This window comes from Mangifera indica, chromosome 4 (assembly GCF_011075055.1).
Source record: "Mangifera indica cultivar Alphonso chromosome 4, CATAS_Mindica_2.1, whole genome shotgun sequence".
Lineage (NCBI taxonomy): Eukaryota > Viridiplantae > Streptophyta > Magnoliopsida > Sapindales > Anacardiaceae > Mangifera > Mangifera indica.
Window position 1 is genome coordinate 5,112,294 of NC_058140.1, and position 19,745 is coordinate 5,132,038.

At 32.5% G+C, this 19,745-nt stretch overlaps 2 protein-coding genes across 3 annotated transcripts; both read right to left on the reverse strand.

Moving 5' to 3' along the window:
- Window positions 1-658: 658 nt before the first annotated feature.
- On the reverse strand, window positions 659-7,383 carry LOC123213978. Its single transcript, XM_044633640.1, has 13 exons — window positions 7,223-7,383; window positions 7,080-7,141; window positions 6,617-6,694; window positions 6,411-6,486; window positions 6,087-6,160; window positions 5,823-5,924; window positions 4,461-4,550; window positions 4,258-4,332; window positions 3,979-4,011; window positions 2,816-2,893; window positions 2,102-2,158; window positions 1,357-1,445; window positions 659-917 (listed from the first exon to the last, which is right to left on the reverse strand). Exons 1-13 carry the CDS (start codon window positions 7,275-7,277, stop codon window positions 902-904), a joined length of 885 nt encoding a protein of 294 aa, XP_044489575.1. The 5' UTR covers window positions 7,278-7,383; the 3' UTR covers window positions 659-901.
- Window positions 7,384-10,897: 3,514 nt separating this feature from the next.
- Window positions 10,898-19,745, reverse strand: LOC123212821 (single-stranded DNA-binding protein WHY1, chloroplastic-like). 2 transcript variants are annotated; one of them, XM_044632026.1, is made up of 7 exons: window positions 19,419-19,737; window positions 19,134-19,234; window positions 18,678-18,770; window positions 17,897-17,991; window positions 16,777-16,850; window positions 11,800-11,888; window positions 10,898-11,294 (listed from the first exon to the last, which is right to left on the reverse strand). In XM_044632026.1, exons 1-7 carry the CDS (start codon window positions 19,657-19,659, stop codon window positions 11,175-11,177), a joined length of 813 nt encoding a protein of 270 aa, XP_044487961.1. In that variant the 5' UTR covers window positions 19,660-19,737; the 3' UTR covers window positions 10,898-11,174. The 2 variants fall into 2 exon arrangements, with proteins under 2 accessions (XP_044487961.1, XP_044487962.1); XM_044632027.1 differs by lacking the exon at window positions 11,800-11,888 and having other exon boundaries at window positions 19,419-19,745.

Here is a 19,745-nt window from a genome sequence, read left to right on the forward strand (position 1 = left end):
TATTCAACTTCTTTTGAAAACAACTCAAACTCAAATTATAACAAGTTTAAGTCAATTTAACTTACAAACAAGATAAATAACTCGATTCAATTTAAACTTAACTCATGATTCGATTCAAATTATATTAAGTAATTGTTAAGCAACATCATTTTGTTAACAAGTCACGAATTCAAACTATAAATCTAAACCATATATTTAAATTATAGATTCAAATTATAAATTTAAATTAAATTTAAACCAAACTTGAATCGAATCATTTTCATTTTAACCGAACTCAAACTATCCTTAATGTTGACTCGACGAACTCAACTTGGACTCACACCAAGCTATTTTTCATTCGAACCAAACTTGATTCAAGAGGTATTCATACTAGACTCAGTTTGTACCCACCCCTAGTCACCATCCTCCAAACACCACTGCAACTCTTCTTTCTTCTGCTTCTCCAATCTTAAATTACAAAATAATGACAGAATGAAATCCGTCTCCAAGAAACTATTCCCACATCTTCTCCAATTCAAGAACTTTCTCGTTCTCCTGTGTGTTTGCAGCCTCTAATAACTCGATTGTTGTGTGATTAAATCCATAGTTTTATGAGCATCAACAATCCAATGGGTGAGAGGCAGGAAATTCACTTTCAAAATCTCACACAACTTGAGGATATAGAATGGTAGTACTGAATTTATAATAGCAATTTTTTTGACAGCAAAGGGTCCGCTGCAGCAACTACCACTAAACAACATTCTTAATTTTTCTTTCTCTAAATACAGCAATAGCCTGGTCATGCACGACATCCATTTAAAAAATAATACATCGAAAAAGAGAGAATTACAACTAATTACCATTTTTATTTCATATGATATATATTGTCTCATTATGAAGCTGTCCCCCTCTTTCTTCAATGCTATGCTGAAGTGATCCTGCATCATATTATCTTTAACAAGGTAAATAAACCAACTGATACATAAATTTTAGACTTCTATAAAATGGCACCACAGAATTTAAACACCAACATACACATGTATCATATTAATAATATAAAGCTTTAGAAGGTGAATAAAATTTAATCTTGAGGAATGCAATGGTTGTTGTGGGAGATCGGCACCCCCTTGGACAGCCAAATATATTATCATGTATTTTCATTCTTTTCCAAAAATTTTCTCAGCAATCAGGCAAACCATGGACACCTCTGACTTTAAGGCTAAAGTAAACACAATGTCAGAATAGAAATATGCGGTGAATAGCAATTGGTAACAACTCATTGAATCAAATGAGGCAACGTGCTAGCTGCCCATAAACATGTATGCATACACAGTTGTACATGCAATTTCAGATAAAGAAAATATTTACAATTCAAACCTTGAGAGTAGTCTTCGCTGGGGATCAATATTATCTGTAATTTTGTCATTGATAGTTTCATACATAGAATCTGAAATTCCCTTAAGTCCCTGAAATATGGTAGTACAAAATATTCATGCTGTGGCTGAGAATAAATATGAAATTTACAAGAATAAAATTATGTATACCCATTTTAGGTACACACTTATATGTGTCATTATATAATTAGGTAAGTTTAAATTAACGATAAAACAATACTCAATTATATGATGACATACATAAGTGCATACATATTTATATACCCAAAATGAATATGCATAGTATTGCTCATTTACAAAAGTGAACTAGCCTGAATCTGTAGTGGTTAAAAGTTTTTTAGTTCTACCACAAAGATGTCCAGTAAAACATCTAACAGTCACTAGCAAAATCTTTTTAAGATAAATAAGCACTTGCTTGCTTGGGGCAACACTATATATGGCTTTGAATTCACCGTTAAAAGGTCTCGTTAAGAGGCTTATCCATGGCATTTAATGATGGAAGTAGTTAACCACGGTTTAAGCCATCATATATTAATCTCCTTAAAACCTTTTAACATTTAATTTTTATTGGATTAAGAAAACCATTGTCTATCTATTAGCTAAAGTTTCAGTAGTTGCATAAAATTCCTCTATTCCCCCTCCTCAAAACCATCAATCTATAGGTGTTAAAGCATAAAATACTTGTATTCAAATAGAATTAAATGAATTCCTTAAATTTCAATAGATACCTTTAAGCGTGGAGCTTTGAGTAAAAGACGAGCCTTCTCACCAAGTTTAAACTTATCCTGCAAGAAAACGCCAATCAAACAGTTTCAATGCACAAAATTGCTATTTGGTTTATCAAGAAACAGTACAAGATGCAATTTTTAATACAACCAGCATTTGTGACCACAGCATGTTTAATAGAAGAAATGATCCATTATCTGCCAACAGGATGTCTACTAGGGTAGATTCATCACATACCCTTTACTGAACATCTATGAAACCTAAATCCTTACACTTGATCAGACTTCTGAGAACTTTCACTAAAAAGGTTGACAATTTCTACTATAGGTTTACATTATGGAGCTTCTGGAAATATAATTCTTAAATATGATTATATGGAAACAATTCACCTTATTCAGTATGCTCTATTAGATTGAGAATCAAATTTCTGATTAGAAGAATCTGTAACCAAATTCTCTAAATACAGAACTACTGTTATGCAGACTTAACATGGTTCCATAGTTTCCCAATTGTACACTCAGAGACACTTGACACATCAGATAAAGATGAAAATTTGACACAGATAGATTGCAGAACCCACCCAAGACATGATGCTTTTATTTCAATAAGCATGCATAACTTCGACAAGATATATCCAACTAGAATCTTAAGGTGAACACTTAAGAAATCAAAGACAACCATAAAGTTAAAATCAATATAACTACTATAGAACAAACCTGTATACTCTCAGGCATTTTCCCTTCTCTCCCATCAACAAGGCTACAAAGGTAGTACATACCAACATTCGTTACATCCTGTCACAAAGGAATTAACTACACCCTCAACACACAGATACAGTATTCAAATACAAGCAATAGTCAATGTCACTTGAAAATATAAACATAAAACTCAAAATTTATACTGACGATAATATGCACCAGATACCAATTGTCACATCAACATTAAATACCACAAAAACCTAAGAAAATTTAAAAATCATCCTGCAAAATGAAAAACAATAGCATACTTCACCAGTCTGCAAAACAAAACTAAAAAAATTACTAACTCATAATTAGTTAACTTTAATAATCAAACTGATCCACTGTAACCAGTAAATTATTTAAACTTCCATGCCATGATAACTGTCTAATAGAAAAATTTTCAGATATTAAGAATATAGGAGTGATATTCTTCAAATAATTCGAGCAGGGCTAGGAAATAGATACCTAAAAGGAAAAACTTAAAGTAGATTGTCAAAAACATATGCTACTCTGGAACAAACCCAAAAAATCCCAGTGTCAGCATCTTAGCAAAATGTGGTTTTCCTTCTCTTTTTCCTTTTCTTCGTTTACTAGCATTGCATATTAGTAATGCTTTTTTATTTTCATGCCCTATAGTAAGGTTTGGGACGTTTTGTTCAACTGAAAAAAGTGATTTAGGTATTTAATAGAAAATGAATAATCTAACAAGGAATAGAGAGTCATTATTTCAGTTCCTATTAAAAAAAGGTAGCCAAATTCCCAAATCCTAACGGCGGATGTCAATTTGGAAAACAGATGTCAACCAAAGAGAAATAAATGACCGAATTCAACATTTTTATTTCTATGAAAAATTAAAACAACCAAAAAAAAAAACACTTGGCAAACTAATCAATAATATCAATCAAATTTCTACTTACCAACCTGCTATTCATATAGATAATTAAAAGTAGATCATGTCTCTTATGTGATAATCTATATCACTTAACATAATGATCCCATATAATTCCATAACTGGCCAATATCAGTAATTGGGAAAATTAAAACTTAGAGCTATAGGTAGATATGTTTTCCTGCGCTCACTAGATTAAATTAGTTTTAACATACAAATAGAAAAAATAAAAATAAAACAAAAATTTCACCTGCTTGTATCCCAATGAATCTATCTTCCCATCCTGCAACATGAAAATAATTATTGCATTGAGAAAAGGGAAAATGGATACATGAATGCAAGCATGTAAGGAATTGCTCAGCACCTCAGGCAGTGTTGGCTGAAATTCAATGAAAAATATGATCTCAACTCTCTTTTGGTCTTGCCAGAAAATAAAGAAAATTTTAAGGAAAAAGAATCTGAAATGTGGGGACTAAATCAGAGACACAGCATGGCAAGTTAGATTGGATAACATCAAGAAATAACTCACCAAACCGTAAATCATGCTTTGCAAGTCCTTCAAACTATCTTCAACCTTAAAAAGATCATCACAAGCCTCCTTTACCTGTATCAACACCAAGCAATGCATAGTGTTACCTCATACGCCTGTCCAAAACACAATCACACATGTACAAAGCATGTGCACTCTCAAATGTTTGAACTACATGACTTCAATAAGAAAGAAAAGCTCACATTCTTTTGAATATCCTTTGAGATCTCATTCTGCTTTTCCACTTTATCATTCAGAGCCTGAATTCGCTGAGTCAAATGCTTCTTTGCCACCTTTTCAACAAAAGAATGCAATAAAAACATGTGAGCATATTCCATGATCGTGTTGGTAGCCTGGTACATGTAGCAAGTTAATAAAGTACTAAATAAGTTCCTCTTAGAAAATGTGTGTTGCCCGCTCAAACAAAACGTGGCACTAACATAAGTGTAAAACTCATATATCTGCTGAATATTTTAAAATCAAATTTAGCAAAACTGATATTACCAAAAGCTTTTTATGCCACAAGAAAAACAGACCATGGGTGCCATTTTTGGTTTTTACAAAAAGATCGTGGGAATCTTTCTTTCTACCACAGTTGTATGAATCTTTTTTTTTTTTTTTCCATATTGAACAAATCACGCAGAATTTTTTAGTATTTTGGTAAGTATCCCTGCCATTGTGCAACAGAACCTAGTTGCCACCATTAAACTATTAATGTCTCTTAATTCTCCTTAATATACTACTTATCTTCATATTAAGAATATATATATATATTCTGTCTGTTCATAACTACTGCTCATGTTGATTCTTTCAATTCTTTTCTACAAAGTATCAATGTTTTTATTGATTTCATATAAGATACAACTGTGATTGTTTGTTTTAGTTTCTGAAGTGGAGTTTAGATCTAGGTTTAATATGTAAGATCTAACTGACTTCTCAAGCTAACCTAGAAATTCAAAACACAAACATTCATTGACATAAAAAATAGTTTATGCCATCAATGAATTCTCTGATTGTGGAAGTTTATTATTAAAAAGGGAAAAAACTACTCAATAGTTATGCAGCAATTTATTTAGAAAATATTTTATTAGCCCAGTCTAGTATGAAAACTGCCTATGCCCATACATATGACAATAGCAAATTGAACCCACAAAAAGAAAAAAGCTTTTTATTTTTTTATTATTCAATAAGAAATAAAGAGCCTAAAGTAGAAGTCATTGAAGCACATATGTCCAGAGTTCAAAAATCCAAAATTCCAACCTCTGGTTGGAGAAGACCGTGCACTTACCAAAAACCAAACAGACTCATTATCAATAGATCAAATCCCAAGGAGCTCAGCAATACAAAAAAATATTTGTAAGGTAATTAGAACAGGCAACAAATAGGGAAAGCAATACTTCTGAACCATGAATCTACGCAATTGAAAAATGCTTTGAATGAGTCATTAGTGTTTATTCTTCATGATCATCTACTTATTTTACCAGAAATGCCCTCCAAAGCACACCCGAACTGATAAAAACTCTAGTCAAAATATATGTAAATGGAAGGAATGAAACTGAACTTACAGAAAGAGCTTCTGTAACATTTTCCAGATGGTTTGTCAAGTTTGAAACAGCAGCTGTCATACTTTTTTTAGTTACCCACATGAGATCAGAGAATGAAATACCCTAACAACAAAACATAATGGACAAAATCAGTCTCCTCAAAGTACACAGATCAAAAATCAAAAAAGTGAAAAAAGATACGCAACTCTGAAAAATGTTTAAAAAAAATCTGAATTGTTCACACAAGAACTGAGGACCATGTTAACAACAGCCTAAAGTAGGTACCTTCCACCACATGTAACCATAACCTAACGCCCCCAAAGTTGCAGCTGGAATTATAAGAGAAGTAGCACTATTACCTACACAAACACAAGTTGAGGAATAAAAAAACATCAATTAAGTATGGTTAAAACCAAAGAGAAACAATAGAACCAAAAAAATAAATAAATCACTTGATTGGTATTATTCAAAAACAGAATGCAATTAGATTTCCTTATGGTGAAGCCTTTCTAATATCTACTTACAATTAAATTTAAGCAATTGGGTACATCAATCAATTAACTGTTTAACCAATTTTTCATAAACACAGAAAGACATGTAAGGCAGTACCACCAGAAGTCCCATTAAGCACAGTAATCTGTCTAGTTGAGGCTATCTGCTGAAACTCCATTTTAATGCGCCGTATCTATAAGGAATTTCAAAAACATTGAATTATTACACAGTCTTCATATAAAACACACAGAACACAGAAAAAAAAAAAAAGAAAATATAAATTTATTAAGGATTCAAGCAAGCAAGAATTCTGTCCTGATTACCTGGGCAGCGATAGCATCAGAGGAGAGGTCAGAATCACCATCATGTCCAGCAGAATTTTCTAATCCCCTCACCAATTCCTGTCCAAAAACAAAAAGAAATTAAGACTACCGTGATAATCGATTTCTGTTTAATGCTATTTTTTATTATTATTTAAAACGTGAAAACAGCAATAACCCTTTTCAAGATAAAGGGATCCTAACTAACTGAACAAAACAAAAATACAGAATTTTGAACAATCGTTAATCCAAACATAACCAGTTAGTAGAAACGGCTTCTTACTAGCATGGGACCTAAAATCCCCTAATAATATCAACAAACGAAACTAGTAATTCAAAAAATAAAAGAAAACTGTTTGTTAAAGAATAAAAACTCCTCAAAATTCAACCAATAAGCACAAATATATTGCAACCAATCAATCAACAAATAAAAATTTAAGCAAACAGAAAGATCAGAGTACAATACCTGAAGTTTCCCCAACAAATCCGATAATTTACCGTTATTAATCAAGACAGTACCCGTGTATCCTACAAATAATTCAAAATCAGATCAAAACAGAGATGAACTGTAAATGAATAAATTATTGAGAGAGTGAAAGTGATTCATACCTGCACCAGCTAAAATCACTATTTTAGATAAACTAACTCCCGTTTGCATGGCCATGGCTGTGCCTGCTTCCTCGAAGTCAGAAACCCTAGACTAAAAACTCTAGGCAGCCCAGTTTCAGGAATCAGCTTTTCACTCTTTTTTCAGCCAAAAGAAAGCTGGGTGAATTTTTATAGCTTATCCTCATGGCACGTGTCATAAAACCCAACCCGACCTGGCAAAATTACAGCATGGGCCGAGCCTATAAAATTAGGCCCGGAGTTTCAGAAATACCTATAACAAATTACATATACTGTACACTCAAGGTTAATTTCAGTGTAAAAAAAAAATTATATATAAAAAAATATAGGTTCAGATTTTTTTTTATAATATTTTAAAATTTTAATTTTAATTTTCTTAAAAAATGACAAATTCATATTTTTTGTCCAAAATTTTCTATCAATTTAATAGATATATGATATGATTATATTTGTAATATACTATAATATATTTTAGATTTAATAATAATATATAAATTGTCAACCAATGAGTGGTCGACACATGGTCATACTGGTTACCTTGGAAAGAAAAATAACAAATAGCAAAAATGTGCACAAGTTTGAGGTTTTTTTTTTTTTGGTGGTTTTGGGTATGATAATTTTTTATCCTCGATCTATGTATCCCTGATCTATGTATCTCATATCTGTTTTTAAGAACATATTACAAAATAAATTTATGATTAGACGAAATGTTTGTTATAGTGTTCTCAAATAAAAGTAATTCACCAACAAGGAAGATAATAACTCATTAAAATGGACCATTTGAAAACAAAAATGTTGAAAAAAGGTTAAGATCACAAAAAGCTCACATAAATGAAAATTTATTTCTTACATAACTCCATATATTTGTAATAATAACAATATTTATAATTTGATCACTAAACTGACATCTAAAAAGATTATAATATATTGGTTTATCGTAATAAGGCTTACAAAAGGTCATCCAAATTGACTAGTATAAAAACCTAGTTAAGGTAAATATCTCTTTTTATTACAAATTTTTATACTTACAATTTACAAAGTACTAATTGATTCTAGTCATTTTAATTTATTTCTTTCGTAGCTATTTTCATTATAACATGTTATAAATTTAGAAAACAGTTTCTTGCCCGGATGTCAAATGCATATTAAATATATATAATATATACAAGGTGCCACAAAATTCAATTTCTAAATTTTTGAAAATAGTCACGATTTGAATGAAGTATAATACATCCAACATAGTTATATAATAAAATTACTAATTTATAATATAAAATAAAAAAATCGATAACAATAAATTAATTACAAATTAACAATAACAAATTAACTTCTTACAAATATATCGAGTCATTTAGTATTCATAGGCGCCATTAATAATTTGTTTACTTTAAATTTAACCAAAAAAAAAAAAAGAAAAATCTTACAATAACCACTAGCTTCTTGTTGTTGCCGTTGAAGAAGAAACATCGATCACAATATCAACAAGAGTTCTTTGTCAACAACAATTACAAATATAGTCATTAATATAATATGTCATCAGCTGTAGTAGAGCAAAAATAGTTAGGGTTAGATTTAAATCGAACTTATTCAAATTTAAATTTAAACTTGAATCGAACAAACTTGAAACAAACTTGATATGAATGAATCTAAATATAAACGTGAGCTTTGTATATCAATATAAATAAGTTCAAATTTAAACTCAAACTATACAGCTGAGCAGCTTCCTCAGCTTGTGAGCAGATTGGGCTCGCCCAACCCAACTCCCAAATGTCATGAAAAAATTTTAAGTTGAACAATATTGTCTCATTTTAAAAATTGAATGACAGGGCGAGAGTGTCTTTTTACCCTTTGCCTTTTCGCACGACTCTTCAGACATTTTCAGTTCTTCTTCAGTCTTCCATTCTGACCTTGTCTTCTTCTTTCGGTGTTCACTGTCTCCGTCTCCGTGCGCCCACTTCGTGTTCCAAACTCAAGCGTTCAACAATGTCAGTTCCAATAACAACGACGTTCAACAGTTCGACATGTTCCAATCACATAACATCTCCGTGTTCAGTGTTCAAGCAACTCTGTTTATGCAATATTTTTGCGTTCGACGACGACGACGAGTTCAATAACAATGAAACAAGCTTTGCTGTTTGTTATTTGAATAGTTGAATTTGTTAATTGTTTGTTGAAACTTATTGAATTTTAATTTTGGAATTAGGGTTTCTAATTTGGGGGTTTTTGCGTCTCTACTTTTCTGTGTCGTTGTGTTATGTGTTATTGTATTCTTGCCATCAAATGAGTTAAATATTTACAATTTTTCATTGTTCAAGGAAATGAAATTTCAAAGTGCATACTTACTTTTCTTCAGAACCATCTATTGTTTGAAGGGAGTCTATTACTTCCACAAACTTAGAGTAGATTGTTTTGAAGTTTTTGGCATAGAAGTTCAGTGGTTGCATACAGACTTCAAACTTTCTTCTTTTTCATTTTTTTTCTGGTTGTTAAAATGAGAGGTATTTGGACCAATATAATAATGCAAGCTTCTTTCATTTGTTGTTTGTACAATCATTTAAGAGGCTTTTGGTCCTTGTTGAGCCTACTAAGCTGAGCTTGCGAGCAACTCGCCAAGCTCGGCTCGAGTTTGGGTTCGTTGAGCTTAGCTGAGTCAAGCTCGCATGTGAGCAGCTCGCTTGTTAACGAGCATATATGGAGCATCCATTTTTTGGCTTGTCGAGCCCGAGTTTGAGTTTAGACTCAAATATTTATTAACCGAATTGAGTTTGAATATGTTTGGGTTTGATTCGATTTGAATCTAACTTTAAAAATAGCTGTCGTTATCCACTGCCGTCTTTGGCGTCACATGTCTTTAACCGTGAACAATGTCGATGACAAAATGTTTAAAAATAATGGCAGAAATTAATGTGAAAAGGTGTAGAAATTCGTTGGCAAGAGGATTTGGAAAAAAAAAAGTATTTATATTAAAAACACAAATCGTGAACCGTCAGAATCAGGTTGGACCTCAAACCTGGTGCGAACCACCGGTTCGCTTGTGGTCCAATATAAGTTTTAGAGCATATTCTCCCGTAAAGAAATTATCAATAAAATTACATGTAATCTTTACTTATTAAATAAAGGACATATGACCATTTGTCACCCAAGTTTGGTTAAAATGACCAAATTCTATTCTTTTAAATTTGAAAAAACTATTTTTCTATGTGTTTATTTTTATTTTTATTTTTTTTTTTCCATTTCAAGAATTCCGACAAATAAACATGACTTTAGCTTAAACAATTGATAATATCTATTATGGAAGAATAGAATAATACTATATATACCAATTTTAAATACACAAATATGTACTTATTTATACATATTATCACATAATTGAATATTACTTTATTTTTAATTAAAAATCACTCAATCATATCATAACACATATAAATATATACATATTTATATATTTACAATATATACATATAATTTTATTGAGGAGAATATTAAACCAGGTTTTTTAAATATATATATTATGCATGATCCAAATATGTAACTCTATCTGAGGCAATTTGGGTCAGCCATGTTAATTTTATGCTTCCAATCACCATCTGGTTTCTACAGTATTGAACCATAAGAATATTATGGATCACTAGCATGTAAAATATGTTAATAGTTAGGTTTACCAAAGTCATTTTTGTACATATAATTCTTATTAATTAAAATCAATGACCTGCATAATTCCTAAAATCAAACAGCCAAAGAACATGTATCATTACAAACGACCAAAGATTATCTATAAGCCTGTTCACACTCAGGAAACCAGAGGACAAACACAAAATTTTCAGGAAGATTTATCCAGTAGAACCCATACACATTAAAGAATGGCTAAAAAGATCAAACGGATATATTCTTGCACCAAGACTATAAGGTCCACTGCACTGCACTGCACTGCTCGTCACCGGTTCCATTCATGGTCTCCTCCATATCTGGGATTTGTGTTATTTGCATGGCTGGTATCATCTGGTTTTATTGAGTTTGCATAGGCATGCCAACCTAGAAGGTATGGTAATATATACTGCAACAAGCACGAGTCAGATTGTATTAGAAAATACTGTAATACCTGTGTCTATCAAAGACAGTCCACGTAGAACAGACAAAGAATTGTATGAAACTAACAAAGCAGTAAAATAGTACATGCCAGTAGTCCTAGAGCCCATAATGCAAGGAGCACTCAATTATATGTTTTTTGTTCAACAAATCAGCCTCCGTGTAGAAGAGGACAACATTACCAACTTTTCAGATCTCATAATAGAAAGCATAACTAGAAAATTTATTGACACTACAAGCTTGATTAAACTAGAAAAATTGTACTGTTTTAACTTTATATTCTTTTCTTAATCAACTATGATTCACACAATCTAGATTCTTATTTATTATTGGTTTTAGCCAACCAGCTTTTAAACTTAATAATATTTCCACAATACCTCAACTGATCATATCTTTCCTTGTCCCTACCAATAAGCACGCATACAAAAATACACAACTCAGTAGAAAAGAAGACAGAGGGAAGCATATCATACATTGAATGCAGAGACAAGGACCGTGTACTCTGCTCTTGTAATGGGAATGTAAATACTCTCATTGAGGTTGATAAGCTTGTTTTGAACACCTTCAAGTTAGTGCAGAACATAGGCAGTGTTAGATAAATATTGATTTAACCTAATCTGTTATTCAACTTATACACTTCAGGATATGTGAATTTATCAGCTTCTGGCACCAATAATAATATTAATTCAATGGATGATGGTATATACGGTCGTTTGGGCAAGATTTTAAATGCAGAGTTTTAGAAAAAAAAAAAATCAATGAGAAAAACAGACAGTTACTACATATTTTAAAAGAGTGTGACAAACTGATTTTTCATGAATAACTAATAACATATAACACATCCTATGTTTTACAAAAATGACATATATACTGTCTAAAATTGGACATAATTCTATTTTACTAGGCCAAAAACAATTGCCAAGAAACGCTCTAATAGGAAAATATGACATCCTAAAGCTTCAAATTGATATAAAAGCATCAAAAAGTAGCAAGTTGATGAAGGATGTGAAAATATTTGTTTGAATAATTTTTGTGTATATTGGTAATGAATAAGATACACCTATATATATAGTTACAATCAACTACAATTAGAAATACAATAAACTACTTTCCCATTTTGTAGATCACAATCCTAATATAGCTTTGATTATAATCCTAATATGATTTGTACATCTCATATACAACTTAACACTCCCCTTTAAACTGGAACATATAGATTATGTGCACCAAACTTACTACAAATAAAACCAACATAAGGACTCTTGAGAGATTTAGTGAGAATATTTGATAGTTGATCATTTAAGCTGACGTGACTAGTAGTAATGCAACCAGACTGAACTTTTTCTCGAATAAAATGACAATCAATTTCTATATATTTAGTCCTTTCGTGAAACACTAGGTTAGAGGCAAGATGAAGAGCAACTTGATTATCACAGAGTATCTTTATCTGTGACACTTCTGCAAATCTCAATCTTGAATCAGCCGTTTTAGCCAAATAAGCTCACAAGTTGCTAAGACCATTGCACGATATTCTGCTTTTGCACTTGATCTGGTTATAACATCTTGCTTCTTACTTTTCCAAGATATTAGGTTTCCTCCAATAAGAATACAAAAACTTGAAGTGGAACGTCTATTAAATGGAGCGTTTGCCCAATCAGTATCAAAATATCTGACAATTTGTGTATGACCCATGTTTTCATAAAATAAACCTTTGCTTGATACACCCTTGATATACTTCAAAATCTGAACAACTGCATCCCAATGACTATCACACAGAGGCTATAGATACTGACTAACGACGTTGACAAAGAAGGGGATATCAGACAGTGTGATGGTGAGGTAATTAAGTTTACCAACTAGTCTTCGGTATCTTTTAGGGTCTACACGAGGCTCCCCTTGTCCAGGTAAGAGCTTGAAATTAGGATCTATAGCTGAGTCTATCGGTTTGCAGTTTGACATCCATGTTTCTTTTAAAATATCCAATGCATACTTTCTCTGTGAGATAACAATACCTAAACTGAAATGAGCAACCTCTATACTAAGGAAGTACCTCAACAATCCCAAATCTTTGGTTTGAAAGTGGCTGAACAAGTGTTTCTTCTACTATGCAATCCCATCTTGATCACTTCCTATAATGATAATATCATCGACATAGATAACTAAATATATGCATTTTCTTGGTGATATAGGTCTATTGAAAACAGAATGATTAGACTCACATTGAATCATACCAAACTCTTAGAGAACAATACTAAAATGTCCAAACTAGACATGAGAAGATTGTTTCAATCCATATAGAGAGTGATGAAGTTCACGTACCAAGCTAGACTCTTCCTAAACTATAAAGCCACACGATTGCTTTATATAGATTTCTTTTTGAAGCTCATTATGAAGAAATGCATTTTTAATGTCCAATTGGTATAGAGGCCATTGTTGATGGTAGCCATAGATAAGCACAAGTGGACAAAAGACATCTTAGCCATGGGGGAAAAGGTGTCATAATAATTTGATACGAAACTTAGAAGAACCACACTTCAAAAGCTAGCTATTGAGATGGGAGAGCCCAAGGCCATATAAACCCCACACTAGTTGCCCATACTTTCCAATATGAGATCCAAGTCTCATACCTTGCACTTGGGATCCTAACATAATTCAACTCACAAGTCTGGGTGTACCTTTTTACCACCAAATGTGCCTTTAATCGATCAACCTAACCATCCTAACCAACCTTGACAGTATAAACCTAGCAACAACCAACAGTCGATTTACTTGGAGGCAATAGAATTAATTCCCAAGTACTATTATTATTATGCAAAGTAGTCATTTCTTCAACCATTGCCTAACGTCACTTAGGATTCGATAGTGCCTCATAAATATTAGAAGAAATGGAAACAAAAGAACTTGCAGACACAAAAACATAATATAATAGAGATTATTGATAATAATTAAGGAAATTATAAATTGGATGAGGGTTACGAGTAGACCACATATCTTTACAAATGACAATGGAAAACTGAACATCAAGAGGTAAGACCGCAACAGGTGAGGAATTCGGAGCAGGAAGTGTATCACCAAGAGCCTCATGAACACTATCAGAAACAATGTCAGTACCTGTAAGAGGAACATGAGCATCATCTGCAGGAGGAGGAGGATCTTCTACAAGAGAAGGAGACTGTGGGATAGGTATAGATAAGAGACTGGAAGGACCTCGATTATAGAGTCCTTTCCTAGTGAAGATGAAGGGAAGAAAGGAGAGATTAAAAAAATGTAACATCAACAAAAATGAAGAATCGATGTGTGGTTGGAGAATAACATTTATATCCTTTTTGAAGATGCGAGTATCCTAGGAAAATACACTTGATAGACTTGGTAGACAGTTTATCCTGATTAGGAGAACAAATATGGATAAAACACGTGCAACTAAAGATACATAGGGGAAAAGAGTATGACGACTGATCAAGACACAAAATAAAATGAGGTACCTTGTTTTGTAGGATTGAAGAAAACATCCGATCAATTAAGAAACTAGTAGTCAGCATAACACACGAATAACAGTGTTAAATTGTGTCTTAATTTTAGCACAAAATGATTAAAATGTGGATTATAATTTTGAATGAGATTTTATTAAAAATAACCAAGTGCAACGAAAATAATTATCAATAAATGTGACAAATACTAAAAACACAAAATAGAAGAGACACGACATAGACCCCACACATTGGAATAGACTGACTCAAACAAGGATGCAACTTGTTTGTTGACACGCCTTGGAAATGAACTACAAGAATGTTTTCCAAGCTGACAGGACTCATAACTTAAAGATTCTAAATTAGATAGACCTGATACCATTTTCAGAAGCTTCAATAAATTGGGATGACCCAAATGATTATGAAGGAGAGTTAGAGACTTAGAGACAATGCATGCTATAGGAGCAGAAGATAGATTGAGATGATAGAGGCCTTGTGACTCACGTCTTGTGCCAATCATTCATCTCGTGCCTTGGTCCCATATAACAACAGACTAATTATCAAAAGTGATAGAGTAATTTAACAAGCATAGAAGTTCATTGACAGACACAAGGTTAAAAGGACAAATGGTAACATAAAGAATAGAGTCTAACAGTAATGAGGTAATTGGATAGGCATGACCTACAGCTTTAGCAGTTATTTTGGATCCATTAGCTAAAGTAACTAATGACAAAGATATAACATTTGTAAAATGAAATAACAAGCGAAGGTTATTAGAATTATGTTCAGAAGCACTAGAATTAAAGACCTAAGGCCATAGAGGAGAAGATTGAGTAAGACATGCAACTGAATTACCGAAGTGAGTAATGGAAGCAATAGCTGAGGAAGACTGTTTATTTGCCTGATACCTGAGATATTCTTCATAATCAGCATTAGTAAGAGTCAAGCGTGGATGAGTGTGTCCTGATTTAGATTTAGATCCTTCAAATGACATGGTTAAGTCATTAGATTACACAAATTTGAGAAAATTAGAATCGACAATGATCAAACAAATCTAAAAGTGGCCAATTGACTTGAGAAGATTGAAATTTGAAAAATCGATGAGAATAGATTTTCCAATGATGACTGACAATGGATAGCGACGGGGTGCTAGGGTTTTGTTCGTCGATATCGTTTGAGTTTTGGCAGTGACTTGTCACATGCCTGAAAGAAAGAGATTAGTGACAGAAGCTATTGAAAGAACGATTGGCGCATGAAGGCACATTTGATGTTGAACGGCAATGAGCTTTAGGGGGTTTGCTAGAAATGGAGAGACAATTAGGTTGGTGTGGTTGGATTTTTGATCCTATACCGAGAGGATGATAGCCTGAGTTTCGCCAGAAAAGGTCATCGGAAAAAAAATCGGAAAAGTTTACTAGAAAAAAATTAGGGCTTCTAATACACTAGCTTTGGTACCATGTGAAAATATTAGTTTGAATCATTTTTGTGTATATTAATAATGAATAGGATACACCTATATATATTGTTACAATTAACTATAATTGAAAATATAATAAACTACTTTCCTATTTTGTATATCCTAATCCTAATATAGCTTTAATTATAATCCTAATATGATTTGTATACCTCATATACAACTCAACAAAGGACATGATAGAGTTGGATGTTGATTGTAGACTTACTCAGGTCCTTTGTTTTATTTCATGTAGGGTGTCTTGTCAAAAGAATTTTGGACTAATATTCTCCTTGATTACTATGCTTTGTTAAATTTGGGTTTTGGGCTGTTTATAAATTGGATACAAGTTATTTTGGTGTCATACTTCATTGGTGAATGAACTAACTGTTTCATTAAACCTCTCTACATTTTCCTTTAGTATATTCTCTCTTTTCTTCATTTCTCTTGTGCTTCTTTTTCTCTCGTACTACTTCCTTCAAGAATATTCCTAAACATGCTACTAATAATTCAAAGGAAAAGGGATATACTTAGGTTAAAGAAGTGGCCAGATCCATCAGGAAGCGGCTCCACCTTCAACACCTTCCTTACCTTGCCTTCCTCACTACAAAACATGAAACTTTAGTTAGAATATGCAATGATTAAACATAGAAATCATGCTTGACAAGATTGATTTAACAAAACACTCAGGTAACTTCAAATTTCAAGCCCATTGGCATCAACACGCATGAACATATTGCTAAGGCCAAGGTCAACAAGCACAACAAACTTCACAAAGTAGCCAAATCTAAATAATATGGAATTAAATAGATGTTAGATACACTTCTAAAGTAATGCACATCCTTGGGGTTGAATACGAAACACTTGACTTAATTTAAGTTTGCATGACATAATATTCAATTACTCAATTCAAGAACATTAAAAGAATTTATTACTTGGCATTTCCATTTTTACTAATAGATAGTGAGTTGCACAAAAAGAAGTATGATAGGATTAGGAAATAAATGAAATCATAACTAAAGATTATGATAGGATTGGAAATAATGTCATTTGAATTATGATAAGATTATGATTAAATTAGTTTGAGGGTAAGGAATTTGATAAGATTGAATTAGGATAAGATTTTAAGATATGAGGAAATAAAAGGGGCAGCATAAGGAGAAATCATGGGAGGAGAAAAATATGGTCTTTTGGGCAGCTTAGGTTGTGGGTAGCCTTTTAGGGCTGATTAGGAACTCTTCAGTGCTTCGAATGGCCGCAAATGGGAGGTCCTAACTCCTCGAATTGTTGGTTTATCCATTGTAAACCCTCTTTATCAATAAAAAATTTTTCTATTCTCTTTATTGTTTTTGTTTTTGCTATTATTTGATGGAATAATCGGCTAGGATCCTATAAAAGTATAATTTTTTTACTAGCCCTTTAACCCAACCTTCAAATCACTTGTTTCAAAATGGTAGAAAAGACAATGTCAGTTTAAATATAGGTTCCAAATCCACATAAATAGGTCTCCACACAACATTGACAAGTTCAAAGCAGCATATCGTTCAAGCAACAATAAAAAACTCTGAGCTGTAACACAGGCATAAACTTATAAGCAAATTCAAAAGTGCAACTCTAGTTCCCATGTCAAATTCAGCAAGTAGATGGTACCTTCTTCCCTTGAAGGGATCATGGAAAAATTCACAAGATTCTCTTGCACCAAGGCCAACCAAAGTTCCAATTTCAGTAACCGATAGTGAGAATACCTAGAGGCACGAAAAACAACCACAAAAATATTCACACAAATATAACACTCTTGCATAGATTATTTTAAACTCTTGACAAACTATATTAATAAGTAAAGGTTTTTATGGTTTTGTGTCAAGGCAGATTTTTCTCTGGGAAAATGAATTCCCAACCCATCAATAGTACTCAACATGAACATTAGAGCACAAAAGTAAAATTAATGAAGCCCGATTGCTTTGGAATGGTAATTTAATGCAGATTAGTTATAATAAACCCTTTAAAAAAATTAGCATAGAACCTGAACTGAAATTCTAAAAGTAAGTAGAAATACATAATTACTACAAAAATTTTAAAGTCTAGAAGTCCAAACAAATTCAGATATCGATCCATTACCTCAACCATCAAATCCAGTTGTGGTTGAATGGTATTATGGTTTGATCAACTTGAAAATAGTGGACCATAAAAAACAACTGCCTGTTTGTAAAACCATAAAGTGTTTGAAACCTCATTAATGATTTAAAAGTTTAGAATTATATATACTCTTTTGGCTTCAATAAGCACCACCACTACTTTCTCTAAATGACAGCAACCAATCTAAAGGATCGATTAGTAAATCCAAATGGTACTTCAACATGTCCAAAATTGACTGAAAATTCCATTTCTTCTACTATAATTTCTTTTTCCATCCACAAACAAAGGCATATACCTGCTTTCTACTCCAATCATATTGTCGAAGACTAGCTGCAGGAGCAAACTGCAGCAACACAAAACCTTCCTTGGATAATTTAAATGCCCCTGACTGTGGCCATCAACACAAAGCAACAGTCAAAACTCTTCAGCACCATGAAGGAATCAGTCATACTGTATATACAATGTGTGCATACAAATATTTCCATACAAAATGACATGACATTATTCTTCTATGACCATGTCATTCAACTTCACGTCTATTTGTTATGTTATTTATATGATACGAATCCATCCAATCATGTTGTGCCATGTCTATTGAATGTAAGCTTTGTATTCAGGATTTGTATGAGAAGTATTATTCTGAAAAAAAATATAGAACAACTTAACTAACCAGCTATTACAATGAAGGAAGAATTTCAGAAAATGAAAAATAAAAATAATGTATTAAAGCAAACATCAACAGGAACATTACATCTAAAGAGACAAATTCCGGTGCTCTAGGTTCCACTGTAAGGACTGCCTTCCCTTTGTATATTGAATGACCCACATAAACCTTCGGTGGCAATGTTCCAACTATACACATAATATAAATAATTAATACAAAAAAAAAATCACACTAAAAGCACATAAATTTCACTCGGAACTCAAATTTAAACTTATTGGATTTAGAAAATTTTACAATGCGATAGGTGATTGAAGCATGTGAGTCAAATAGAAAAAGGCAAAAAGTTAGGTCATTTAGGCGAAAAAAGGTCACCTGATACTTCAGTAGAAGATTGTGAACCAACAGTGGAGTCGTTGGGAGAGAAGGGGAAACTCTTTTGCTCATAGTACTCCGATTGACGGCATTTGACTGAAAGTTTGTTCTTTTTGATGTTAAAGAAATTTGCAGTTGAAGAGATGTAAGTAAAAGTGCAATGTTTTGAATTTGACAAAGAGTTACATGGGCATAGCTTAAGGTTTAGGGTTTGAGAAGATGAAAACTGAAGCTGCAACATTGTTTGTTTGTTTTTCTTTTCTGTGAAGGTTGCCGCTCATAAGCAAAATCAGAAGGAAGAGGCCGGATTTCCTGTTCCACGGTGCA

What these genes read in the sequence shown, in the direction of transcription:
- LOC123213978 (XM_044633640.1), bottom strand. Translation starts at nt 7,277, where the DNA reads ATGGCCATGCAAACGGGAGTTAGTTTATCTAAAATAGTGATTTTAGCT. An exon ending in CTGATGCTATCGCTGCCCAG is followed by an intron (nt 6,487 to 6,616) that starts GTAATCAGGACA and finishes AATTCCTTATAG; the next exon opens with ATACGGCGCATTAAAATGGA. An exon ending in GCTTAATGGGACTTCTGGTG is followed by an intron (nt 6,161 to 6,410) that starts GTACTGCCTTAC and finishes GTGTTTGTGTAG; the next exon opens with GTAATAGTGCTACTTCTCTT.
- LOC123212821 (XM_044632026.1), bottom strand. Translation starts at nt 19,659, where the DNA reads ATGTTGCAGCTTCAGTTTTCATCTTCTCAAACCCTAAACCTTAAGCTA. An exon ending in ATCTTCTACTGAAGTATCAG is followed by an intron (nt 19,235 to 19,418) that starts GTGACCTTTTTT and finishes TTATGTGTATAG; the next exon opens with TTGGAACATTGCCACCGAAG. An exon ending in GATCCCTTCAAGGGAAGAAG is followed by an intron (nt 16,851 to 17,896) that starts GTACCATCTACT and finishes CATGTTTTGTAG; the next exon opens with TGAGGAAGGCAAGGTAAGGA.